At 36.7% G+C, this 21477-nt stretch overlaps 1 protein-coding gene across 4 annotated transcripts; it reads left to right on the top strand.

The window, feature by feature from the left end:
* Positions 1–7489: 7489 nt before the first annotated feature.
* On the top strand, positions 7490–20942 carry actr3b (actin related protein 3B). Of its 4 annotated transcripts, none has more exons than XM_088919642.1 (12): positions 7490–7679; positions 10146–10201; positions 11829–11953; positions 12247–12357; positions 12551–12646; positions 12730–12837; positions 14096–14239; positions 15462–15635; positions 15955–16047; positions 18285–18410; positions 19292–19375; positions 20103–20942. In XM_088919642.1, exons 1-12 carry the CDS (start codon positions 7636–7638, stop codon positions 20196–20198), a joined length of 1257 nt encoding a protein of 418 aa, XP_088775768.1. In that variant the 5' UTR covers positions 7490–7635; the 3' UTR covers positions 20199–20942. The 4 variants fall into 4 exon arrangements, with proteins under 4 accessions (XP_088775768.1, XP_088775769.1, XP_088775770.1 ...); XM_088919644.1 differs by having other exon boundaries at positions 7528–7546; XM_088919645.1 differs by lacking the exon at positions 7490–7679 and adding an exon at positions 9064–9104.
* Positions 20943–21477: the final 535 nt, after the last annotated feature.

The following is a 21477-nucleotide window of genomic DNA, read 5'->3' as shown; positions in this document are numbered from 1 at the left end:
CCTCCGGAAGGAGCTGATACTTGTGACGCCTGGTCCTCCCTATTCGACTTGCAGCTGCCGCGACCCTCATCGGGACGAAAGTGGACTGAAAATCGGTGGATGGATCTGCAATAATCTAAACAAACCCATTAGCAAAACACCCCGACGCAATTCCAAACACCATCCACAAATGCACTTCCGGACCCTGTAAAGTAATTGTGGGTGACAGTCTGTGGTATTGAGTCTGCTTATGTAACTAAAGTCCCATCAAGAGCAACAGAGCGTAGCATCTTTAACTAAACTAAAAGATGGGACAAGTGATTTATTACGACACGCAACAAATTCTCGTTCTGCAGTTCAGGAGATGTTTTCCCTTTTAATGCCTTGTCTTTATCAAAAGCTTGGTAGCCCCAACAACCACGGATTCATTATGGAGCACATTGGACAAACATTTCCTCCTTTCAGTAGAATTTGTATAAAGGTACTTTTACGTGCCTGGCATCCCGCCCTGACCTTCCGGGACCGTCTCCAAGTGGCTGCGGCCCTTAGCAGGAATAAGCGGTTTTCTGAGAATAGATGGAAATCGGTTAAATGTCAGCTTAGAATGGAGGAAATTGAGTGTCACTTCTTGTTAGCATTTTGCAACGAAAAAGCAGGTACAGTATATGGAACGTAGCTTATCTAATCCTCATCAGATCTGGAAAACAAAAATCCACCGAATAATGTCTGTACAATAACCGTTATCCTTTCAGTTAACCGTAAATAAGCAATGAGGCACAGCAGGGTGTGTTTCAGCTTGTTTCAATGCCTCGCTAGTAGGTGTATAGTTTGCTTGCTCAGCCCTTATTAGAACGACACCTCTGAGGAAGAGAGTAGTTTTTAATAGATTAGTGCACATTCTGTACATACATTTTCAATGACATGCATTGGATGCTGTCCTTATTTCTGTAAAAGTTCCCTTGAACTTGATTGCTTGTGTTTTGGCTGCTATTATGTACAGTTCAGTAAAGAAGTAAGCTATTATGTGCAGTTTCATTAAAGAAGTGATTGCATATAATTTTGGACTAACTTTTGGAAACTTCATTTCCTACATGTTCTCTATATTTGTTTGTGGTTGCCTTTCTAGTTATTTTAAATTCATGCGTATTTATTTATAACACTGGTACTTATATATTACAAATGCTTACTGATTGACATAATAATGTATTTCACCATTAAAAGGACGAGCATCTAAAAACATAACTGTTCCTATGTTTTTAGTAGCAGAATCCATGTCAAATAGAACAAGAGATTAACCAGACATGCAGCCCTACAACACAACAAATGAAAGTAAATCAATTACAGGCTGTACAGTATGTGCAGCACAGTGACTACAGTATGCCACAGGTGCATCCAAAAACAAAATCCCGGGAAGATATCTTAAAAAAAAACTTATGTACAGCGAAAATGGTTGTCATGTGGTGAAAAAAATAAAAGATCAGGTACTTTAAAATATTTATTTTGCAAATACTCCAGAACACCTTCCATGTCCCTGTTTTCCAGCACGTCTCCTAAGCTCAAGAAAAAAAAATCACCAAAAAATGACCTTTGAGCTCAGATCTTAAAGTGGGAGGCACTGATGGTCTCAGGGTCTCAGGTCACAGGGGTGATATATATATTTTTAAGGTTAGTACCAAATTTATTAAAGTAGATGAACCTGAAATAGTTCACATTTTCAAAAGCAATGGTACAGCAAATATCTCCTGTATGCTACCTAAATGCGTCATTCACATGGGATATGAAATGCTTCTACAGAAACAATTTTATTGATTGTCTTTGGAAAAAAAAACCAACCAATCCAATTAGCCTGAACACAAATGAGCTTAATGATCAAGGTTTTTGATTATAAGCTTCTCTTTCACGTTTAAGAGCTTTTCACCACACTAGCCTGTCTCATTTGGCTTTGGCTAAAAGGGCATTTAAAATACAAGAGTTGGCAGTAATGCACATGATTCACACTGTAAGGAATGGAATGCTCATTAGCTGGTATAAGCAGAGCCTTGATCAGAACTGTATTTTAGCTTTCATGTCACATAGATTCTCCTTATCTGTCTATAGCTCAATTTATCTGAGCCTATAGTGCAAAATAAAGAAAACTAAGAAAGTGGTATTTAAATGGGCAATGGTTTTTATCATCCTTCCTTTCCAACTTTTCATGGCTTCTAATTTGGCATTCTAAACAGTCTTTTCAGTGCCCATTTAATTACAGAACTGTTACTTGGAGGAAGATAAGAGGACAGATTGTTATGGAGGCTGCAGGTTTCCAATACTCGTGTTATTTTCTATCAAGGGCCAATTCATTTTTTCCCAGAAGTCCCAGTACAGCAGTAGCAAAAGGTAGTCTTTATTTGTTTTGAATTCTAAGTTTTTTTATATTGTCAAATATGTGGCCTAATTTAAACACTTATTTTAGAGTACATTGCTATACAGAGTAATTCTAAACTAGTTAATATGTGCTGGATTGTGAAAACTGTGCACCATTGAGTAATGACATTTGGCACACAAACACATGGAAGTCAACAGAACTCACTGGTACTGGTACTCCTGTGTATCAGCAGGTGCGCTGGAAATTTTATACGGTACACTAGGAACATCTGAAACCCTCTGGACTCTCATTTTTCATGGCAAAGTGTTCCCCATAGTCTCAGTTGTAGCTTTATCAAATTGTATTGTTCAACAGTTCACAAGTTTCATGAAACAGTTGTTTGCATAGACTGAATGGCTCAATAACCAGGGTTCCCAACTTGTGGTACAGTATGTGGACCACTGGTAATCTGACAGGGTTCCAAAGGTGAGCTGTGGGAAAAAATAATGATCATAATATTGTAAGGAGGTGGTGGTGGTGGGGGGGGGGGTGACGTGGTGGTGCAGTGGTTTCCATGAGGTCTGTTCCAGACCTGGGGTTCCTAGTTGCACAGTTTTTATGTTCTCCCTGTGTTTTCCTCTGGGTGCTCCCACCGTCCATAGACACAGTAGTAGGTAAATTGGTTTCTGGGAAAATTGGCCCTGGTGTCTGTGTGTGCTCTGAGATATACTGGTGCATCCTGTCTTGTGCCCATTACTTGCTGGGACAGGCTCCAGCTCCCCCTTGATCCTCTTTTGGACAGTTTGAAACAGAAAATGGATGGATGTGTAATATTGCCAGAGTAATATAACCATGTGTACTTCATACATACAATATAATATCCAATGTTATGTTATTATTCATAATCTAGTTGGCTTGACAAACATCCATGTGTAATAAATCATTCTCTGAAATTAGTTGCATGACTTCAATGTGAACCTAATCAGTTGAGTTTGCAATGTGATGGTTAGGCTTAAATGGGTTGGTGGCTTTTATCTGGTACACGTAAGAGTAAAGAGATTATTAAAATGATAAATGCAGTACAGCACAATGAAAGTAAGCGAATAATGCAGAGAAAATACAGAAGTGAATACTTGAAACTCCAAAGGTTATTAAACAGTTTCATTAATAGAAACGGAACCGATTGTTCAAAGTGTGTCACATTTAGCACAGATGCAGCCCATGAAATGCTTGGACACCAAAGTGGAATTGTTACACATGTAGGGGCAGTAGCTCCACCAGCAAGTTTTGGATATTGATTACACGTGTTTGGTGTCAATTTGATTAATTGATCATTCAATTTGATTAATTGATTGTGGTACACTGGAGAGACTCTGATTGTTTTAAGCACTAAATCACTTCATTAGTGAGAAGGTTGATTGGGCACAAGTGATGAGGTGATTTAATGCCAAGCCGAATGATCTGCTAATTGAGGCGTACAACAGAGCAGTCAATGTGGAAGTTCTGTAGGTTCGTTAGAAGTCTGTAATGGCTCTATTGAGTATTTATGGGATGAAAAAAATACTCCTTTGCACTATCACCTTTTGTCTGTAGAGTGTGTGGTTTTCAAGATCACAACATACTGCTCACATTCTCCACAAACGAGCATGGAAAAATGTGGTAAATGTGGTAAAATCATTAAAATAATTAAAATAACCTTGTCTACTTCACATTTACACTGCCCACAGAAACAGTAGTGAATGTAAAATAGTGCACTTTACTTACAGTGTGAAAGAATGTTATTCAAAACATAAAACAAAACATAGCTCACCTGAGCACTAACTGAAATCTTTTTGAATCCCTCTGTATAATTAGGAAGTGGGTTAGCTACACTGTCTACTGGCATGAATCAGTTTCCACTCATTTTTGGTTTCTTTTGTTTTTTTGGTCTCTTTAGTTTAACCCCTTTCCACACCGATGCAGCACATCTCAGCAAATTCTCTGTTTGGTGATGGCAGATGTGGAACTATGCAAGTTCCCACTTCACGATGCTTAAATTGTCACTCGACCAGTTGAATTTAACCAGCGGGGCAGATGACAGCAGTGTCATTCTTTACAAACTTCTGGGGAATGTAATCCAGTTAATATTGCCCTTCTACAACATGTATGTACTGTATAAATACTGTATGTACAGCTTTATCCAACATGGAAAGTCATACATGAGAAAACTTAAAAGGAATCTTGCACTATTTTCAGATTGGAACTGACCTTGTCTTGCCTACTATGTAAATGCCGTGATGTCCTTTATACGGTTAGAAGAGTATTAGAATAGGAGCCCAACAAAGTTGTTTGTATATACTGTATATGTATCTGCAACATAATAAAATAATTATGTTTCAAACTTCTCTGATTATAATATACATCCAGGTAGGGAAAATGCACAATGAATTATTAACTTATCAGTCACCAATGTTTTGAAATTCAAAAGCATCTGAGTGTGTATGAGTTGCATGCTAATCCTACATCTGAAGAAAGTTTCATAATGGGGCACCAGATAAATTTTAACTCAATTGTAGACTTTAATGAACCATTCAGGATTTTTAGCTCTCAGAGCTACTATAAATATTAGCGTTTTGCAGAACTTGTCTTTACTTGAAAGTCCTGTTTGGCAGGGGCTGGAAAAGAGAGTGATAAAGATGTTTTGGGAATTGAAACAAAAACAGTTACACAGAAAACATGGATAGTTTATTGGGCCACTAAACATCTGATAAAACATATCTTTTTTAAAAAGGGACACGCTTTAAAGTGGTTCATTCTAGCAGACAGGACCTACTGTAATACTAACCCATTACTTTGACATAAACAACAATAATGAAAGTATGATATGATCAATTCTTTAAGAATTATTTTGTCAGAAGGGCCTAAGATTAAAATCTTTTAATTCTACATGTATCAAATCATCCATCGATTTTCTAACTGCTTTATCCAATATACAGCATCGATGGAGAACCAGAGCCTACAAGTAAAATCAGTGGCTATAAAAATAAACTAAAACGTCATTTAATAACAAGTCTTGTGTAGATTGCAGATTACAATACCAATTTTAATATAAGGATGTTTCTTTTTTAATACAGCAAGAATAGGTTCACAATGAGGACACCTGCAACAGTAATTGTGGTAGCATCCCCATCTAGTGGTGAATCATGTCAGTTGTCATTGAATATTGGAAGAATTTAGCTTAAACTATTGCTGTATAAAAACAAATTAAACAACAGTGTTGAAAATAGGCTGAGTCAGTGGTGAAGCCAAATATTAGAGTCTAGGAGTCCAAAATGCAATGCATATGGAGATAACAAGAGAAAGCAGTTTTATCCTTGATCCCTACAGCCACAAATAGTCTGTGTGCACCAATGTGCTTGGGGGGTTTGTGTTGGCTAGTTATGAATTTACTGTTATATTCATTGTGGCAGGCAAGATTAAACGAGTGAAAATTCTGCTGATTGTGTGATTCTGTGATCCTCAGCTCTGGAATTTACTGAATGTCAATCTATAAAGCTGATGGGTTTCTTTAAACCATTGTTATTTTTTTTAAACTTTTGGAAGGGCCTTATATAAATGATTTAAGTAGAGCCGAGTTGGGTAAAATGAGCAAACCCATTCACAGTTTTAGTTAAAATATCATTTTTTACATGTAAAAATATGAAATATGTACATATGATTAATTTATTTTTCCAAAAGGTCATGAGCTTGTGGTTCATTAAAAATATATCTGGAGCATTTAGAGCCAACAAAGACAGACTGAAAACATTTAATATTTTATAGTTGTAAAAGAAAAGGATGGTCTGTCCAGAAAAAAAGGCAACTATATTTTCTGATAATGAATTTGAAATTCAATTTATGAGAAAACATACAATTTCACCACATCTCTCACACACAATAAAAATGTAGACGACTACAGATGTAAATGAATTCCTTCTCAGATTTACAATGGTTATATCTATTCAGGGTTGCAGGAAAGGCGTAATCCTTCACTCACCCCCAAACCTTCTGTATATATTTCATTGCTTCCAATTTTGCGACCTGAAAAAATACAGTACAGACTAAATATATTACTCATTCACATCCTGTGAGTGTGCCAAGTTCAATAAAACAATAACATATGTGAGGTAAGCAACATTTCAAATTAACTCCTGTCATAACCCGAGTTTTCCAGGAGATGAATAACATAAAGGAAGTAAATATACACCAGTCCTTTGCACCATTAAAATCTGCATTCTTGTTCATATTCAGTTAGCCTGCAAACCTTAGGTGGCTCAGAAATCACCCATTTTGAATCATATGGATTTTTTTACACTTGGCACTTTTAAAAATGGCATGTCTGAATGAATTATCTTTGTTTTGAGCCCATACCTTTGTTTTTTCCATACACAATTGTTGCTCTAATACGACAAAAACTAATTTTGCTATTATAAATCTGTGAGTCTTGTTTTCATAGCAGGCACAACATACTGTATAAAGCCCTGATCAGTGCCTATGCAAATAAAAGCAGAAATTAAAAAATAAAAATACAAGGACTGCTTCACAGCTGTCACCCCCCAATAATTGCAATTCCAATAGCATTAGACAATCTGACTTACAAATTGTTTTATCATACGTGTCGACTGACACCCACTGCTGTAGACAAGATACAAGAAAAGCTTTTCCGAACAATGTGCTGTTTTTTGCAATCCTACACTCTTAGTGCCTGCCCATACTGTATCTTGAAACTTAAACTTTTAACTTCACTGTGTGACTACAAACGCCGTGATTGTGCTGTATGTTGCAATTTAAACATTTCTTCTTAGTATTGCACTGTAACTATGCCTACAGACATCCAAGTACACAATGTTCAATGTACAGTATTAACTAAATCGCCACGGATAAAGGCAAACACGAACTAAACAAATGGGGCAAATAAACACGTCACGGTCCAAGCACTTAATCCTCTTTCACAACAATATGAAGCTGATTTATAGATGCTAGGTATTAAAATTTTAGAACTAAAACGAAATAACGTGTTTGATTGTCTATGCAGCTACAGCATGATCCCAAGCAGGCCATACCCGTTGCCATAGGGACAGCTCTCCCTGTTTGTTTCGGATAATATCCAGGAACGACTCCATGTTTTCCACCTTTGACTCGGGAAGTATTCATGCTGTCATCATTACGGAGGAGTAACGGTACATGGCATTGCAGCGTCCTGTAGTACGGTTTCCTTAATTTAGAAGTCAAAATACATATTTTGTTATTTATTCATGTTACAGTAAGACAGGGTTCTTTGTCTAACCTAAGCAATGGCTGTGCATTTACCTCCTTGCGTGATTGACTGTGGAACTGGGTGAGCTAGCGATTGTATTTAATTTTTGTTTTTTAATGATCAGTTTACTTCTTGAACATACTTAAAATTGAACAAACACCTCTACAGCATACGTACTACATAAACACGTTTTACACTGAGGTTTTCTTAATGAGTGTTGTATAAAAATATGGTCACTGACATTTGTTTGTTATTATAGTGTCATTAAACGGGTGCACGTCGTTTAATGACAGGTGCGGATTGCTGTCATTGAACGATTTATTATATTTAAAAATGTTTTACTTGTGTAAAAACTAGGTTTTGTCATAATGAAATTGTTGTCAAACTTGTTTTCAAATACACTATCTTAAACTAACAGTGGGGACCTGTAGAATAGAAATGACACTCGTTTATGGTAGATAGTAATCGATTATACATATAGTGTACAGTAGTGTGTTAGCTTTTTACAAAGCATGGATACTCCGTTAAACAGAAGGTCGGTGGATTACAATGTTAACAGGTTAAAGTTAAACTTGATATTTATCACATTGTAGGGAAAGACAAAAAGAAATGCTATTTTTGGACGCATATATCATAATATAATAATCTTTCCCATGGTTTGAATTACATTATCAACTTGTTCTGTATACCAAGTAAAATATGAAAATGAATAATAGCTATTGTATGGTAGCTTTGATACTGAGGGTAAAATAATTCACATACAAACGTTAACACTTGTGTACTGCAGTTGTAAATTTAAACAACAATTAAATTGGTATAAAATGGTAGAAAAATAATATATCTAAAGCAAAGTAATAACCAAATATTGCTAAATGAATTATGAATCTGAAAGATCTCTGAAATACTTAAGTAGTACTTTTGTATATAATCTTGGGCTCGGCTTTTCTCAAAATAATAGTGGTCATATTTTGTTTGTTTAGATTTAACTAAAGTGGTACAAATAAATGAAGTTCAAAATAAAAGGTTTAGTGTTTTTAATACCTTATGCACATTTGTTGATAGGCCTACATACTGTACTGTATGACCCCCTTTCTTTGCAAAATTAAGATATTTTACAGTCTGTGCGTGGCTCAGATTCTGTAATAGTGATTGGTATTTTTGTTTGGTAACATAAAATGTTCTAACAGTTCAACACAGCATTTAGCTGAGAACTGATTTTACCCTTTTCATTTATGATTTCATGGAGGGATGGGTAATATTTACCATACAAAATGAAAAAGTGATACCCGTACAGTATTTCTTAACTAAATCAAACTGGCAACGCAAATGTGGAAACATGAAATTCAGGTTTCTAATCTGCTTCCCTGTTGACAAAATGTCTCTAAAATGGGTGTGCTAAGCGTCATTTGTCATTGACTGGCCTATGTCATTAGTTTGCTGTGACTGGGATTCCTTAAAGTCACAACTTTAAGCGATACACAATTCACCAGGTATTGCAGAGATTGGGTAGGTTTGAGACAGCTGGGTTATTGTAGCATATTAGTGACCACAGTGACTATCTGGGTGCCTGTGAGTTTACAGTGGTTTTAGCCACACCTTCCTGCATTCAGTGCAAATGGTGTTGTGGGAACTTCAGAGCTTGCTTCATGACTGAGACGTGATTAGCTCCGACAGTGCATCCCTGAGAGGAAAACATGGACACTACTCAATCTTAATGTGCTGATTAGTAGGCTGTAATCAACTGTGAAAGCTGACTACTGTAGATTTAGCAGTTTGTGATTATAGATAGAGGCAAGGGGATTATCAAACATGTACTGTACAGTATGTTAACCTCTATTTCCTTTGATGTATTGTCCTTTTCAAATCTCATGTCTGTAACAAAAGAAATATTTTATGTAGCTGGTTATTTCATATTTTTAAAAGACTGTATCTGTGTATATCTTTGGTTGCAATGAATAATCAGCCAAATTTTTGGATACTGCATAAACTTTCAGATGGGTGTATTATTTTCCTAACGTTGTTAGTGTATCATAAGGGAATTAGAATGTTAAATTTGCACTACAGTATCTTGTTAGTGCATTGGTAGGCCTCCGTATTTAAATGTAAAAGACCTGAAAACTTGTAATAATCATGACATATATTGATGAGGAATGGAGGAGTTTCAATTTTGATGTTCTTTAGTACATTTCATCTTATTGATCAAGACTGCTTACAAATTTGAGTTAAGTCATGCAAGTGATGTTCATTTTGTCTCTTAAGAACTACAACATTTTCTTTCCATTAAAGTATATGATATTGGTTTTTGTATTTCTCACATTTAGGCTTACAACACAGACAATGCAATGAACAGATGAACAGGTGCTTGTGAAATACAAATTGCTTTCTGTTGGCACCAATTGAAATCACTGAATTTAACAAATAGGCATTTGCAATAATAATGCAGTAATATATATTTTGGTCTCACTCAATGCAGGCCTATATTTTGTGTTTTTCAAAGAGGTTTTAAACAAAAATAAAACTAACACTAAGTCTGCTCTGTACCTACAGATACACAAAGATTGGCTATGCTGGGAATACTGAACCACAGTTCATCATCCCTTCATGTGAGTATTAATAAAACAGTTAAGGCCATGAAAATATAGTCAGCTTTTATAGTTTGAGTACTGAGATTCAAAGGAAACATCTCCTATAACTGCAACAGATTCTCAAAGTTATTATTAGGAAAATAACCATCTGCTTTGTAGCATTTTCTGAAAACACACACATATGGAGTGTTACATTTCTTTTGATGCTCAGTACACAGTGATAACACTTTCTTACATTAGGTCAAAAACTATGATGTAGAAAAAGCAGTTGAATAATACTCCAAGAAATAACTATGTGGTGCACAAAAATCTAATGTACATTATTTAAAAAACACAAATAGGTGCATTATGAAAAAAGTCATAATTTATTTTTGAATACGCCTCTATTAAGGATAGTAAGAGTTACTGTATTCTTTATGTTTCATGTTGATAAAGTAAAGATGTAGTAAGCTGCAAAGAACCTGTGATTAGATTTATAAAAAGCAGAGGTTATTCTTGCTGCAAGGGCTACACATGACATTTTCATGCAAAATGCAATGAAATCCAATGTATGTGTAACCTGCCCTCTAAAGCTCATTTTTCTGCATATGTGCAGGATAGATTGTGTAGCACATACAGCTGTATCTGAAAACAGAAGAGACAAATGTGCTGTTTATCATCATCTGTTGAATCTTCTCATGACCTTTAAGCATTAAAAATACTAACATTAAGAATAGATATTTCTCTTTAGCGTGCACCAAAACGAATGGCTCAGTCACACACTGTTAAAGTTATGTATCAAAACTTTCTTGTCTAAACTGAATCCCCCGTATTGAGTTACTCATAGGTCTTTATTTTACCTGTGGGATGACAGTAGGCAGTGAATGAACTGTGTGACTCATACAAATTCTTATTTAAATTGCCAAAGCAGTGTAATTTTGACAAGAAATGAAATTTAAAAAAAAATGATTTCAGCTGACCTATGATCCACAAAGAGAAACAGGAGCTGAACTTTTCAGTACTTTTGAGAAAAACTGAAACACTAACATGTTTAACAGAAAGTTTTTTCCTGTTTAAGTAAATATTCTTGGGTGGCACAGTAGTTTGCATTGCTGCCTTGCAGTGCTGGGGCCCTGGGTTCAAATCCTGGGGTGCTATCTGCATGGAGTTTGTATGTTCTCCCCATGTTTGCATGGGTTTCCTTAAGGTGCTCGGACTCCTCTCACAGTCCCAAGACATGTTGATAGGTAAATTGACTATTAGGAAAATTGTCCCTGGTGTGTGTGAACCCACGACCCAATATTGGATAAAGGGGTGAGAAAATGGATAGATTAATGGATATGACTGTACTTCTGATCAAACGCAGCTATTTTTCACACAGTCTACAAATTGTGAAAGGCTATGATTTTAGGATTTTAAGATTTTGAGCATCAGAAAACAGGGCATTGTGTACTTCACTGAGACCAAGTCACACACCACTAGAGAGCTGTTGAAGGAAGAGTTGATGTTACCCTGTTACTGTGGAGAACAGCCTGTATTTAACGTTTTCACCGGCAATTTCCACAGAGGTGCCTATGCTTGGGGATAGCTTGAAACATTATGGAAGAACAGTGGGTTGGAAATTGGCCTAATTACTGTATATTAAATTTGATTTTTTTCTTTGTAGGTATTGCTATAAGAGAATCTGCAAAAGTGGGTGACCAGGCACAGAGGAGGCTGATGCGTGGAGTGGATGATTTAGATTTCTTCATTGGAGATGAAGCTATTGATAAGCCAACCTATGCAACAAAGGTGAAGCATTTCTGCTCCACAGGGGAGGGAAGGGTTCTGGTGTTATCTAGTCATCATCTTATTATTGTCAGAGATTGCCGGCTTCAGTTCAAAATTGCTAACCTTCATTTCTCCAGTGTCAGATAATAATGAGGTTCTCACAAGGTCACGTTATTAGTTGTAGTCTCTGGTAAATTAATTTTTCATAAAGTGTTGGATAACATTTGCTGCCTTTTTAAAATCTCTCTGCCGAATAGAGAACAGCATATTCTATATGGTTTTGAAGCTGTCATTATTTTCTTGCTTGGTTTTAGTGGCCAATTCGACATGGTATAATTGAAGACTGGGATTTGATGGAGAGATTTATGGAACAAGTAATATTTAAATATCTACGAGCAGAGCCTGAAGACCATTATTTCCTTATGGTAAGAAATGCAAAGACAATGTGACAAAAATATATAAATACACACATTTAGACTTTGTCATCTACTGTACATCTATTAATATGCTATTCTGTGACTTTTTTACAGTACCATCATTTGAATGCTTTAAATATACTCTGCCACGTGTATATACAGTGCATATTTTAAATAACTTTTTTTTTGTTGTTGTTTGTAGACAGAACCTCCACTGAACACTCCTGAGAACAGAGAATACTTAGCAGAAATCATGTTTGAATCATTTAATGTTCCTGGTCTCTATATTGCTGTGCAGGTACACAGATGTATCATTTAATCCAATTTTTAGCTCCCATGGGTATTGTTGGTATAAGGGACATTCTTTACTTTTTCTTGTAGGCAGTTTTGGCTCTGGCAGCTTCTTGGACTTCCAGGCAGGTTGGAGAACGTACGCTGACTGGTATTGTCATAGACAGTGGAGATGGAGTGACTCATGTGATTCCAGTGGTAAGAGGCATGTTCCTCATTTTAGATGTGGTTTATACTGAAATATATTTCAACTATTATGCTCATGGAATGTAAAATAAAAATCTAAAGTAGATGTTATAAAAAAGCCCATCTTAGTATATATTTTTTTCACAGCAACCTTGTAATACTGTTGATTAATGTAATTCATTCCTTTAAAGAAACAGTTTGTATTTGGCTTGTGTTTCAGTGGTTACTCAGGTATTCTGAAGCTTAAAAATAAAAATATTCTGTCCTTATCAGAGACGCTGCAATGCAGAAGGAAAAGCCTTCCTTGTTGGCTGTTTTTGTATATTCATCAGAAATCAGACCTGTGGATATACTGGCATATTGCAAAACTAAAATTCTCAGTACCATTGGCTTTAAGAAGACGCCACGGTCTTTGTGTAGAAGAAGCGTCTTTTAAGGGGAAGTATGATAAGCACCCCCAAATCTAGTCTGTTATGTTTAAAATGTCCATTCATCCACATGGACGAATATACACCTCTTTTTAAGAATGCAGAGAGTGAAGAGGAGTCATGCGACTCGTTTCATATCGAGTGTACGCATCACCCTCCACTAATAAGGGCGAGAGCCAGCACAGAGCCTGCGGAGCGGCGTGAGAGACGTGTGTGATACAGTTCACCGCGTCTTGCGTCTCTTCCTGCGTTGTTCGCTATTGTAACGAATACGCCCCTGCGCATGACGGGGATGTTGGACGCCCGGGCTGAGGAACGCGTTCTTTAGCTCAGCCGGCAATACCCCTGTTGGTACCTGGGACCTGGGACCTGGGACCTGGGGCGGGAGCGGCGAGGGCACAAGCCCGAGAACCCGAATTCGCTGCAGTATTGTGTGCACTCTTACTTTTCGTCTAAGATCTGTCGGGTGTTAAGGAAAGGAAAACTGTGAGTGTAGTTACACAAAAAACAGATGAAGTGGTTACCACAGTATGAATGTTACTTAATATTGCTTCTTTTGTCCTTTTTTTGGAGAAATAAGTAAACTTAGGGGTGACATCTTTGGGGTTCGGAACGGATTGTACGATTTGGACAGATTTTTTTTTTTACGTTTCTTTACAAATCTTCTAACGAATTTTCGCTATACGTAAGGGGTTTTGGGAACGAATTACGTTCCTAAAATGAGGTACGGGTGGGCAGTATTTAACTGTTTCTGGATGAGCAATGAAAACTAGAGCAACGCTGCATACAATGTAATGAGACCTGTCAGAGTGCTGTGCTCTGTATTTTCTCTTTTTTCACAGGCAGAAGGATACGTCATTGGAAGCTGCATCAAACACATCCCCATTGCAGGCAGAGACATCACGTATTTTATACAGCAGCTCCTGAGAGAAAGAGAGATAGGAATCCCTCCTGAGCAGTCCCTGGAAACGGCAAAGGCAATCAAGGTAAGTTACTGACTGCTCACGCGAAAACAGGAGGTTTATCCCTGCAGTGAGCCGAACCCTTAAAATTAAATTCTGCACAATTCATTTTCAAATTTTCAGTCTCTGTTAATCACAGAGTACCTAGATGAAGAAAAAGGACAGCTCTTTTGTACCTTTTACAAGTTGGTTTACAAATAAAGAAGTGGCACACATACTGTATATAGAAAATATTGTTTCTCTTACAGATAAGATGCCTGTTCACAGCAGTGTCTAATGTAGTTTGTTTCTTTTGCAAAATCTGATCTTGAAAACCATGACCATGTAATGACCCCTAGCCTCCAATCAGATAAAAACTTTGCTACACATGCCAAACACAAAATAAAGATCCATGTAACTGTGCACTATACGACTCTTTTTCTCAGGCAAACCCATTCCTGTTCCTGTAACTTTTACGTGGGACAGAGAAATATAAAACTGGAGGGTATTTGTAATTGAGATTTTAGTATAGAGAAATATTTTGCCCTGTCCTAAACTGTTGCACGCTAGCTAATCCATTTTAAATCTTGTGCACAGATAGTATTGCTCTATAATGTATTGCCTTGTGGTGAACCACCAGCTCAAGCCCAAGAACCGACTGGTACAGCTTAGTCTGGGGGAGAAGAACTCAAGCTTGACATACAAAAATGTTTTAACTTGGTCAGAACAACTCAAAATAAACTATACATGGTAAGATCCAGCCACATATACAATATGTATATTATACGGCTGGATGAGATCCTTGGATCAGTTAACTACTAACTATAAAGCAACCTAGATGGGCCAAATGGCCTGCTCTCATTTGTAATCGTTCTTATGTTCTTGCGCGCAGCTCAGTGCAGATTTGAATTATTTATGATTTCTTGTTTACTCTCTCTACCCTTGGGTTTGTTCATGTGGTATCGAGTGTTTGCCTAATATCTCATACATAATTAAGTTCCAATCAGTATATAATTAAACAATACTATAATGGAACAAGTAATAGGTTTATTCCATGCTGAAAAGAGAAGAAAGAAAACACAACGTTTCGGCCGTGGAGCCTCCTTCAGGTGTGAAAACGTTGTGTTCTCTTTCTTCTGTTTTCAGCATGGAATAAACCTATTACTTGTTCCTTTGCAGCCTACGCATGCTGACGCAGCTCCCCACCTGAACTACTTCAATACTATAATGTATGTGTGCAATATTAACAAATCTATTCATTTATTAGGAAAGGTACTGTTACATCTGTCCAGATATTGTCAAGGAATTTACAAAATATGACACAGATCCTGGAAAATGGATAAAGAAGTACAAGGGCATTAATGTCATAAGCAAAAGAGAATTCCTGATAGATGTTGGATATGAAAGATTCCTGGGCCCAGAAATCTTCTTTCATCCAGAGGTAAGATGTCTTCTAACACATTCTTTTTTAGAAATGAACCATTTGGAATTGATGGCCTTCTAGTGACTTGAATGACACTATGGTTAAGTGAAAAAGTTTACTTTCAAATATAATGTGACTTATTTCATAATGTTGTATATTATTTCAGCACACATTTGAGGTAGTCCTACAGTGGCAGTAAATACTGATGGAATGCAAAAACAGATATAGATTAATCTGTGTTCTGTTGGTTGTGATATTTTATAAATACATACAGTACCTTCATACCTTAAATACAGAGGATAAACTAAGTTGTGCCGATAACAGATTTTTTTTCTAGTTTGCCAACCCTGATTTTATGCAGCCCATTTCAGATGTAGTTGATGATGTAATACAGAATTGCCCAATAGATGTCAGACGGCCACTGTACAAGGTAAGGTTTCAAAATGGCATGAGCCTGGGGTACTTCACTCTGTCTAATGATCCTCTCCCTGTAAGAAAGAGCACAGTCACCCTTCTTTCTTCTGCTTTTTCCTCCTGCTTAAAACGTTCTTCACACAGTCTCCATACGAAATCCTGGCTCAGTAGCAACACAGATCCTTTTTTGTATCAAGTGCCTGACTGCAGCAATTACGTCAGTCTGCACCTCACATCTACACCTTGGAAATTGCTCACAGTCTAGGATGAGTCCAGTTGCCAGTGTAGCTGATTACACTGAGACTATCATTGTTCAGTGGTAATTATGCATAGAAGAATAGTTGTGCATAGTTATGGATACAGGAATTCAAGTTTAGAAGTAATAAATACATATAATTAGAGTTGTAAATACAGTTTAGAGTTTTTAACACTAGAGATGAATACACTTGATAAGAAGAATAATTTCACTGGATGATACAGTGCTAGATTGGTCTGTCTGATGTTGATTCATGCCCTGACTATACAGTATATTGTAATGTGAGAGTCCTTCAGTCCTACGTGTCTTGGAAGTGCGTATGTGACTACTATTCTCCTTGGTCAGGGGAAGAGATTGAATCATAAAGAAAAATGTTAAAATTTAAGGTTCTTTTATAATCAACTTTCAAAGCTGCTTCAATATAGTATTCAATATGGTGCATATAGTAAGTGTTTAATCATATAGGCCTATTAATTGCCACAAAGGCTACAAGGCCTGTGCAGATTTTTAGCGTTTATGTATACTGCCAAATTGCAAACCTGTAATTAATGTAAATGTTTCAAGGTTTCAAGGTTTCAATGATTTAAGGGAGTATTTTAACAAGATATCTATAGCATGTAAGCTAGATGGCAGTGTTTACCTTATATACACCAAACATTTCCTTTACAGTGCTCAATATATTAGTCTTGCAGTTAGAAAGCAGTTTAGGCAAATGTTGTTTTATTGTTATTTTAATATGGCACATTTGCAGCAGATCAGTGGTTCAGACCTTTTATAGTGTGCTTCAGATCTTTTGTACTGAAAGCCAGTTTGTTTGCTTGTTTGTTTTCCTTACAATTCTTTAATTTTATCCTAAAAGGTAAGACTTATTAACTGATGTGTAACTGACTAGTACTTAAAATCACTCCTAAATTAAGGATATAAAACTACTGATAGCAAATCGTAATGAAATTCACAGTAAATACAGTTGTTATGCAATCTGAAATGTGTTTTCCTGAGCTGACCTATGACTAAAAGAGCTGCTTGGTGTGGAATACAAGTGCTGAAATGTAAATCTAATTTTCTGTATATCATGTGAGGAATGGTATAGCATATCCATCATTTAATCTGCCTGTCTAGCACTGGGAGTAAAAGGGCCTGGGGGTGGGAGAACTCAAGATGGTGTGGCTTTCAGAATGAGATATTGTATCTTGCACTGATACACAATAGCATGATTCTGTAAACGGCTGGATAAATTTCCCCTGACACCATTAACAATGGATTGACCCCTGCAATGAGGGATGAAGCCAGACCTGCTGTGTAAGTCTTTGTTATCAGTGTCCATCAATGTGTGAGCCTGCCAGAGGATGTTTTCTCATTTTCCACATTGCCTCTTCCCCATGAGAACCAGCTAAATGCCCTTATTTTGGTGTCATAAAAATGATCAGTTTTTATGAATTAACTGAAAAGTCCTCCTGCTGTTGAGCTTACTGCTCGCCTCTTTATGGAGCTTTGTTTTCTTACAAATAGTAATGTGTAATATTAACAATAGGGTAAATAAGTTATTTAGATGGAGTTCTGTCATCCAAGTTGTCCTTTTCCGGATATGACGAGCATCTCTGGTTATTCTGTACATTCACTTAGCTACAGGAAGTTGGTATTTATTTGTAATTAATACTGTAAGGCTAAGGAAAACATTAAACACAGTATTGTATCTGTCAGACATTTGTTTCCACTACAGATTTGTTGATGTTGGAAAGATAAAACACAGAACCATACTACGATACCAAAACATGGGTTAAGTCCGCAGTGGCCCGATATAGAATTCTAAATGTAGAAAATTCTGTTCATTTATTCACAATAAAACTGTTAGTGCTGTTATTTGTGTGCATGTATGGAGCTGTAGAGATTCTGATAAAAAAAATCCTTTTCTGACTGCAGATCTAAACGTTAATTTCTGAAATCTCAGTGTTGATGTTTCAGTAAAATGTCATAGTTGTGTTTTTGATATGTTGCAGAATGTTGTCCTTTCTGGTGGATCTACGATGTTTAGGGACTTTGGACGACGTTTACAGAGGGATCTGAAGAGAGTGGTTGATGCCAGGTTAAGACTTAGTGAAGAGCTAAGTGGCGGGAGGATAAAGGTATGATTGAGTGGGCAAACAGTAAACAATAATGCAGATTCATCATTTAATCATACTGGAATTGCTTTCACATACCACCAGAAAAATTCTCTTGCAATGGTTTTAACTTTGTAAAGTCGTAAGTACTGTCTGTATAATCGTCTGCTCTTTTCAAAGCAACACATATGGTTTGACTTTGAAGGGCATAAGTGAGTCGTTGCTGTCCATTTCACTGTTTACTTTTTGTAACATAAGAATTTTGTGCCACATGAACTCATTTTTCTTTTAGATTTTCTGTATAACATTTGGCTTAAAAATTGTCATTGATATTACAGTATAGAGCCAGCAGCCATATCTTTCTGTAGCTCTCAACTGGCTACCCACTGAAGCTAAGCAGGGTTGAGCCTGGTCAGTACCTGGCTGGGAGACCTCCTGGGAAGCTATGGTTGCTACTGGAATTTGTGTTGTGACCAGCGGGGGGCGCCCACCCTGTGGTCTGTGTGAGTCCTAATGCCCCTGTATAGTGGCGGGGACACTATACTGTAGTGGGTGCTGTCTTTCGGATGAGACGTTAAAACGAGGTCCTGACTCTCATTGGTTGTTAAAGATCCCCGGGCATTTCACGATAAGAGTAGTGAGTTATCCCGGTGTCCGGGCCAAATTCCCCCCTTCTGCCTTTACCGTGGCCTCCATATTGTCCCCATGTATGATTGGCTTGGTCTGGCCCTGCGATGGAGTGGCGCCTTGTCCAGGCTATACCCTGCCTTGCGCTCGTTGCTTGCTGGGTAGCCTCTGGCTTCCTGCGACACCGTGTGGTATAAAGCGGTTTGGCACATGACATGACATGACAGTACAGATTAGACACAGTTCATTAATGTTTTATTTCTGTTGTATTATTGTAGCCCAAACCCATTGAAGTTCAGGTAATAACACATCACATGCAACGCTATGCAGTTTGGTTTGGAGGTTCCATGCTTGCTTCAACGGTAAGTAAAAGCATCACTAAAAGGGAAATTATTGGGTACCCAGTTTTTTAAGTGTTTGTGTATCAGAAATGATTTTCTTTTTAGAAAGGTTAAAATGCACAAAACATTAATAAGTTAAACCAAAGGTTCTTAAAACTGAAAATAATTTATAAATTGTGATTCTGAGAGGAACCAATTTTTCAATATTCAGTTTTTGTATACTGAGAGCCAAGTGCTCCAGTTTTCAGCTGCAGTTGTTTTTTTAACACAAATATGTCCTTTACAGTGAAACTAGCTTACTGTAGGTTTTTAAAGACCTATTTCTGATATCTGACAGTAAAACCCCTCAATAGAAACAATGAATATTCATGCACTGTAGGTGTTCTAAAATTCTATTGAATTGGCTTTATTCAGTTTTGCCACACAGTGTCCTGTAGAGCTCCTCTTGCCTCAGAAATACTTAGAATAGCAGTCTGTTTCTTAAAATGCCTTTTAAATTGTTTCTTGGGAAGTGAATGTGCACCTAAGAGTAAAGGGTTTAAAACAAAAGTACAGCCTAACAGTGACGAAAATTTAAAAGTTAGAGTTAGTCTATTTTTCATTTTCACTGGTCTGAAAATGGGTCTTTCTCATTACTAAAGGACATTTATTATAAGTTCCACAGCAATACTTCAGTATTGTACACCCAATACACAATACACCCAATTTTGAATTCAGAATCTTCCTCTGCTTTTTTATATTTCTGCAGCCTGAATTCTTCCACGTGTGCCACACTAAGAAGGACTATGAGGAGTATGGTCCCAGTATCTGTCGCCACAACCCTGTCTTTGGAGTCATGTCATAATGTTGGGCTTTTGTCAATGAACACTTTGGCAGTAAAGGTGAACATTGTGACTTGTAATGCTGGTACCAGGGATGGGAAGAAAACCTGCTGTCAGACTAGAGGCACTTCAAGTGAAGCCATACAATGATGACTGTTTTCTAGCATTGATTTTATGTCCCTCATAATGTTCCTGTTCTGCAGAGCAGACTTAGGTTGTGCAAAGGCTAAGTTCTATATCGAATTATTTGGGCTGTGGAAGAGGGCTCTCGAAGATAATTTTTTAAGCAGCCCTATAAAAATGCAAAATGCAAGGCTTTCGAAATGTATATAGAATATATATATAGACTATAATTGCTAAGTATTGCAAACTTAGTTTATATTTCTTATTATTTTGTATTAAAGATTACGGGAAAGATAGTCGGAACCTAAAGGTACTTAATGTATGATATGCGGTAATGACTTGAAATCAAGGTGTCTAGTTTAAGTACAGTAACAGTGCAGTTGTAAGGCATGTGAATAGTTTTAATAGGTTGTATGTTATTAAATTATTTTTCTCATCCATGTATGCAGAAATTCATGGTGGTTTTAACTTAAAATTATGTAATTAATATATATTATCTATCTCCTATAACATTTATTTATTATCACAGTTAATTTAGCTATACTATAGAAGAAAGTAAGTTATTACTTGAGGGTTTTTTTTGCTGATGGCTAAAAGGCTGCATCAGAACAATCTTAATAAAGACACTTCACACCTTTTACAGTTGATATACAGTAGTCTTATTGTTTTCTGACTTTAAAGCATTTAATTGTTTTTTTAAAACAATTATTTTCCAATTCTACATAATCTTTTAAATTCCAGGACAGAAAAACACTTTAGCACTGGTGCAGTAATTGCTTTTGTGGTGTTCTGGCATTTTTACATACTAAAAACAATGTGAAAAGGGTAAGTGTTACTTCAGTTTTGAGTAAAACATTGAATAGTTATTATGACAGGCTTTAGCCTTTCCATAACATAATCAAAGTCTCATTCTCACATTACTAAATGTATAAATCAGAGATTTCTTTTTGAGCATCACTATTATGGTTCAGAAATGATATGATGTCACAACATTGGATACTCAGACTTGCACCCATCAATTCTAATAGATATAACCGCTGTATATTGTAGAGAGTGCATAATGGGTGAGCATTACTGTAATAGTCATTATAGGGGACGTTTATGTTATTGTGGATATAAGATGTTCTTATCAATTGGTTTAGCACTTAAAGGTGCTCTTGAAGTCCAACTGCCTGAGTT

This window comes from Atractosteus spatula, chromosome 6 (genome assembly GCF_055471065.1).
Source record: "Atractosteus spatula isolate fAtrSpa1 chromosome 6, fAtrSpa1.hap1, whole genome shotgun sequence".
Lineage (NCBI taxonomy): Eukaryota > Metazoa > Chordata > Actinopteri > Semionotiformes > Lepisosteidae > Atractosteus > Atractosteus spatula.
Note: the sequence above shows the minus strand (reverse complement) of the source record. Positions and strands in the feature narration are given on the sequence as shown.

Coding starts and splice junctions, on each gene's coding strand:
- actr3b (XM_088919642.1), top strand. CDS start 7,636: ATGGCTGTGCATTTACCTCCTTGCGTGATTGACTGTGGAACTGG. Junction 10,202..11,828: donor ACAGTTCATCATCCCTTCAT/GTGAGTATTAAT, acceptor TTTTCTTTGTAG/GTATTGCTATAAGAGAATCT. Junction 16,048..18,284: donor TCAGACGGCCACTGTACAAG/GTAAGGTTTCAA, acceptor GATATGTTGCAG/AATGTTGTCCTTTCTGGTGG.